We start from the raw sequence: 5,783 nt of genomic DNA on the forward strand, positions 1-5,783 counted from the left end.
TTCTTCATTTCGCGCGATACGTCAGTTGCCTTACCGTACACGGTTCAGAGAAAAAGCACCAAATTTTTAAAGAACAGAAACACATTCACTTTACTTTGCCGTTTTTTCATAGTTACCGGGAAGGAAACAATCACACGCACAACACACACACACACACACACACGTACACCCGCGGTGTTCAAGAAAGAAGTACCCCGTTGCGATTCTAGCCCGACGCGAGCATGTCGTTTCCATTTGTGCTGGAAACAGATGGTGGTCCTGTCGTGAACACCGCACACAAGCACCTCTACTACCCTGTCCGCCGCATCTATTGCATCGGACAAAACTACGAGAGCCACGCACGAGAAATGGGCGGCCACACGAGCAAGAACAACCCATTTTTTTTTCACGAAGCCAACGGATGCGCTTGTAACCGTGACCGTCGGCGCACACGGCGTGAAGGAGTTCCCCGCTACGGCCAACGCGGAGTTGTGCATCCCGTACCCGTCCGTCACGGAGAGCTACCAACACGAGGTGGAAATGGTGGTTGCCCTCGGCCCCCGCCAACATTCTTTGCCGGCTGCTGCTGCGGTAGGCCATCCTCACCACAGTGGCAACAACAACGCTGCCGCCGCTGCTTCCGTTGTCAGCCAGGACGGAGACGGGGAAGAAGACCCGCTGGCGTACTACAACCTCTCCGTGGAGGCGGCGAACGACGTCATCTACGGCTATGGCATTGGCCTGGACATGACGCGCCGAGACTTGCAGGCGATCGCAAAGGAGAACGGGAAGCCGTGGGACATTGCGAAAGGCGGCGACGGCTGCGCAGTTCTTTCACCTTTGATCCTCGCACACGACTTGCAGGCGAGTCACCCACAGCTGTTTGTCTCGGAGGTCTCCGCGCCGGTGTCTGCGAGTCGGGCCGCCATGGAAGCGGACTCAATGAATGGGAGTGGCGCCGGTGTCGGCGCTGCTGTGACGGCGGCGGGAGAGGACAGCCGCGTCTCCCTTGAACTCAAGTGCGGCAACATCTACCTCTCCGTCAACGGCAGCGAGCGCCAGAAGGGGAACATGGATTGCATGGTGAACACTCCCGCGGAGGTCATCGCCATCTTGTCCAAAGAGTATGTGACGCTGCACGCGGGTGACCTGATCTTCACCGGCACTCCGGCGGGCGTCGGACCTGTTCGACGTGGAGACGTCATGACCGCTGGCATTGAGGGCATCGGCGAGATCGTGGTGAAGGTCGTGTAAGACGAAGGACGGAGCGCTTGACAAGGGGGGGGGAGGGGGAAAGGCGCACAAGAGAGGCGGCGGGAAGAGAGAGTGAGGGGAAAAAAAAGAAAGGGGAGGAGAGAGTCACTCTCAATTCAGCTTCCCTTTCCTTTTCCTCTGTTTTGTCATTGGCGCCTTGCTTTCTTTATTTCTTTTTTTTTTTTTGCTTTTCTCTTTACAAAACGATTTTGGCTTCCAGACGGGCAAAGGAGGAGCAGTGAGGCCTCGCTTCTCTCTCTCTCGTTGTTTCGAGGAGAAGGTAGATGCGAAAGGGAAGGTGTGGAAGCGCGACACGCACTGCTCTGCGTTTTCCTTTTTTTTTCTCTTCCACCCACCCACCCCACACGTTTCTGCTTGTTTCTTCTCCTTTGGGATTGATTTCATTGTCGACGCTTTTTTTTTTTCGGCTAATCATTCCCCCTTCCCCCCGTCTTGTTCCTGTCCCTGTTCCTGTTCTTGTTTTTTGCCCTTCCTCCTTGGAGGCCACTTTGTCTTTCACAGCAAGCGGCTTCGTTCACGAGGAGAGATTTCTTTTCAAAACAACAACAACAATACACACACACCCAAACACACAAAAGAACAAGTGATGAAGTATCCACCCTTTTTTTTCTTTTCTTTTTTTTTTTTTGAAAGAATCACAATTCCGCAGATCGCGTACTAACGAAACTTGAAAAAAAAACAAAAAATGGACGTGAAAGAAGAAAAGGAACGTCGACGCCAATCACAGACACAATAAAGAGACATGAAAGTCTCTTTGCGGCGCTGGACCGACGTGAGAACTTCTTTGGAGGGGACTGCTTTTGTACGATCCAAAGGGGCAAAAGTACACACACACACACACACACACACACACAATTGTGCCGTTTTGGCGAAGATGGATGTCAGTTCCCCTCCCTTCCGGATTAGGCACCTCTGTTTTCTCAAGTTGGAAAAGTCGACAGATGAACTCGTTCTTTTCCCTTTTTCTCTCTCTCTCATATCTCCGCGACTTCACCACTTTTCGTTTGCGTTTCTTGATTTTTGGGTCATTAGACATTCCACTGTGTTGTGAGACTCACACACTCTTCTTTTTTCATTCTTCTTTCCTAGGTAGATAGGCATCTTCTCTTCTCTCTTTTTTTTTTTCAAAACAAGAAAGAGAGAAAAAAAAGAGAAAGAGAGGTCTTTGGACGCGCAGAATGAAAAAGTTCAGCCGTCGGACCTTCTGCCAGAGGTGACGCGGAACAAGGCATATGAGAAGAGGCAAAAGTTCTCGGAAAAGAAGAAGCTGAAGGAGCTCCGCAGGGAGAACCCTCAAGCGGCGGACAAACTTGAGAAGGCAAAGCTGAAGGCGGCTAAAAAGCGAAGCGCGAAACCCTCCAGGCCTCCGCGAATGCCGGAAAGAAAAGTGGAAATGTAAAGAAGTCTTCTTCTGCGACGGCGACGGCAACGAAAAAAAAGGTGAAGGAGCGCAGACCCAAGACCGTTGTGGCGAATGCGCCAACAGGGCGTGAGACGCTAGTGAAGGCAAAGGCCCGCGAGCTTGTCAAGGAGAAGAAGAATGAAATGAAGAAACGAAAGAAGCTCCTTGCCGAAGTCGCTTCGAAGAAAGAGGCCATCGCCGGCGCGAACTCTCGCCGGTCGCATCGTGCCGTCGACGGGAAGGCTGCGAAGAGGAGGGAAACGACGACAGCGGTGTGGCCCACGCCGCTGTCATGCAGAATCCCGAGGACTTGGAGCAACTGTTGTTAGCGCGCACGATTCGTGGCAGCGGTGGGGCCTCTTATTCTTCTAGTAACGGCGTGAACGGCGGCGACGTTCGTCAGGATCCTTCCCTTTACCCCCGCGACGTTGCCTTCTACGACGACTACGCGGAGAAGAAGCAAACGGAGGCGGTCTCCGAAGACGCTCTCCTCAAGCGTGCCCATGAATACTTCAAGAACGTGGGCAAGCGCGAAAAACAGTTGAACAAAGCTGCCGCCTCGTACCTCAGGAAGATGAAGCAGGTGAATCGGCAAGGTGGCGACAAGGACGGCTTCCGCTATGTCTTACCTAAGAACGTCAAGGACGTTGTGAAGATGATGAAGGAGAAGGAGAACTACGAACGACGGCTGCTCTCCGGCGGTACGGACAGCAAAGACGAGACCTGGGTGGACAGCGATGAACTCCGCGGCACCTTTGGCGGCGATGATGAAAAGGGCCAGTCTGACAAGCCGATGCGGCGCAAGAAGAAGCGCAACAAGTTCTTCGACGACTTCTACCAATTCCAAGTCACGAAGCGGTGGACGAAAAACGCGGAGAGTTTCCTCAATCGGGGACGTGCACACAAGTCTTTGTTTGAAGCAAAGAAGCGGCAACGCAGCATTCGCAAGTTGTAACAGAGACGAAGGAAAAGACAGAAGGTGGAGATGGAGCGGATTCGAAGTATTGTGGATTCACACACTTGCCATTTTTTTTTTTTTCGATTGTTTCCTTTTCCTCTCGATCTTCTTTCTTTTTCCTTTCACCTTCTCAGCTCTCTTTTTTCCGCCACGAGCCAACGGGGGGTTGTCATTTCCCTTTTTTTTGCGTTGCTCTTCCGTTGTTTGTTTGTTTTTGCAGTGCTTTAAAGCACATAATCTCTTTTCCCTTTCCTTCTCACCAAACGTTTAATGCTATTCTCTATAAGTACACACACACACATCTGCACATGCACACAGGACAGTTTACCAGAAACCAGGAAGAGCGTGAACCACAAATGAACGAATGGAAGGGCTTTGCGGAACGTCAAACTCGCAGTGAGGTATTTTGATGTGTTTACAGTTACCATTGCCGGTTCTGTTTCCTTTAAATTCTCCCGGTCACCGTACGAACATGGATGATGTGATTTTTAACCTGCACGCACTCACAGAAAAGTACTTCATCTGCTCTCTTCTCTTCTCTTTACACTCTCCTTGTAGCTCATCACACGCGAAAGCAAAAGAAGAGAAAGCAAAACAAACAAACAAAAAAAGAAACACAAAATCATTCAATGGCTAAAAAAAAGGGACCTCTGGTCGGCGGAAAAGGGTTCCAAGGCGGTGAACCGCCCGCAGCCGGTCACCGTGGCAAAGGGATGGACCGTGCGGCCGGACGTGCTGCCCGTGAAAAAAGAGGCCCCGCGTCGCCGTGCGTGCGCCCCGACCCGCCCCAACAACCGCGCCGCCGTGGCGGTGCCCTGGCGGGACAGAGCTACAACCCGGCCGACGACGACCACCAGCGCGCGCTGGCCAAGGTGGTCCGCAAGCTTGAGCGTCGGAAGGCAAAAGACGCAAAGGTGGTACGGATGCTGACGGTGGGCCGCGACGGCAAGACCGGCGGTAGTCTCAAGAGTGACAAAGTGTGGGAAGATGAAGAGGTGAAGGAAGTGCCGCTGAAGAAGGTGTCGAAGGAGAAGACGGCAGAGCAGAAGAAGAAGGAGTCGTCCGAGAAAAAGAAGAAGGAGAGGAAGCAGAAGAAGCTAGGCAAGAAGGGCGGGGAGCGGGAGGCCAGACGGGCGATGAAACACCGCCGGCACCCAAATCGCGATACGGCGCTGCGCGAGGCCGAAGTGCTTGACGAACTCTTAGAGAAGCACCAGGCCACCAGCGAGAAGCGCATGCTCAAGGCCGAAGAGCGCCGAATTGCGCGGAAGGAGAACCTCGCCGTGAAGCACTACGGCCGTCATTTCTTCACCCCGCTCGTCGAGGACGTAGCGCCGAGCGACAAACTGGTCGGCTCGCTCCGACACATGTCCGGTGGCTCCGTGCACCCCGCACTTGAACGCATGAAGTCTCTGGAAGAGCGCAACTTAGTCCCGGCCCGCATGCGCCATACGTACAACAAGCGCAAGGTGCTGAAGCCGAAGGGCGAGGTCGACTGAAGACGGAGACCGTTGGTGTTCTCCCCCAGACGACTTTTTGATTGTGAGGCAGCGTTTTTTTTTTTTTGCTGTACATCTGTGTTTGATGTTCAGTTCATGCGTTGGACAGGTTGCGTGAACCCGGGACGGACTCTTTGCTCGGTGAGATCAGCACAGTGAAGTAACTTCCTCCTCCTCCTCCTCGCTTTCTTCTCTTCCCTTGCTACGTTTAAAAGACCCTTGTTTTGCTGTTTTTTTTTTCCATAAGTTGCTAAACGCTGCACGTCACGCTCTCTTCTATGTCAGCGCATCCGTGCAGGTCGGGTCAACCGTTTAACTTTTCCCTCCCCTCCTCTACCCTAATTACACTGCGACTGAGCAATACAACAACAACAACAACAAAAAGAACATGGGAGCTTGCGATGCTGTCTCCTCGCAGTCACCCCTTAGCGGTACTTTGCTGGCTGAACAACAGAGTTTTTTTTTTTTTGACGTGGCGTTGTTCAGCTTTCCTGTCTCTTGCCCGTCTTCGCCGTTCTCTTTCGGGTGGGGCGTTGTTTGCGACGGAACGCTCTTCACGCCCGCCCGGAAGCGTTGGCGACGCCACGCCGAGAGACCCACATTGTTCTTCTCCTTGGCTTTTTCCTTTTTTTTTTTTTGTGCTGTCAAGCAAGCAGCTTTCAACGTTAGC

At 52.6% G+C, this 5,783-nt stretch overlaps 1 protein-coding gene and 1 pseudogene across 1 annotated transcript; both read left to right on the forward strand.

The window, feature by feature from the left end:
* The first annotated feature begins 519 nt into the window (after nucleotides 1-519).
* Nucleotides 520-1,233, forward strand: LOC126767151 (fumarylpyruvate hydrolase-like). The gene has a single exon (XM_050484740.1). It carries the CDS (start codon nucleotides 520-522, stop codon nucleotides 1,231-1,233), a length of 714 nt encoding a protein of 237 aa, XP_050340697.1.
* Nucleotides 1,234-3,922: 2,689 nt separating this feature from the next.
* On the forward strand, nucleotides 3,923-5,154 carry LOC126767152 (ribosome biogenesis protein NOP53-like; annotated as a pseudogene).
* Nucleotides 5,155-5,783: the final 629 nt, after the last annotated feature.

The sequence above is a fragment of the Bactrocera neohumeralis genome, unplaced genomic scaffold (assembly GCF_024586455.1).
Source record: "Bactrocera neohumeralis isolate Rockhampton unplaced genomic scaffold, APGP_CSIRO_Bneo_wtdbg2-racon-allhic-juicebox.fasta_v2 ctg4367, whole genome shotgun sequence".
NCBI classification, from domain to species: Eukaryota; Metazoa; Arthropoda; class Insecta; order Diptera; family Tephritidae; genus Bactrocera; species Bactrocera neohumeralis.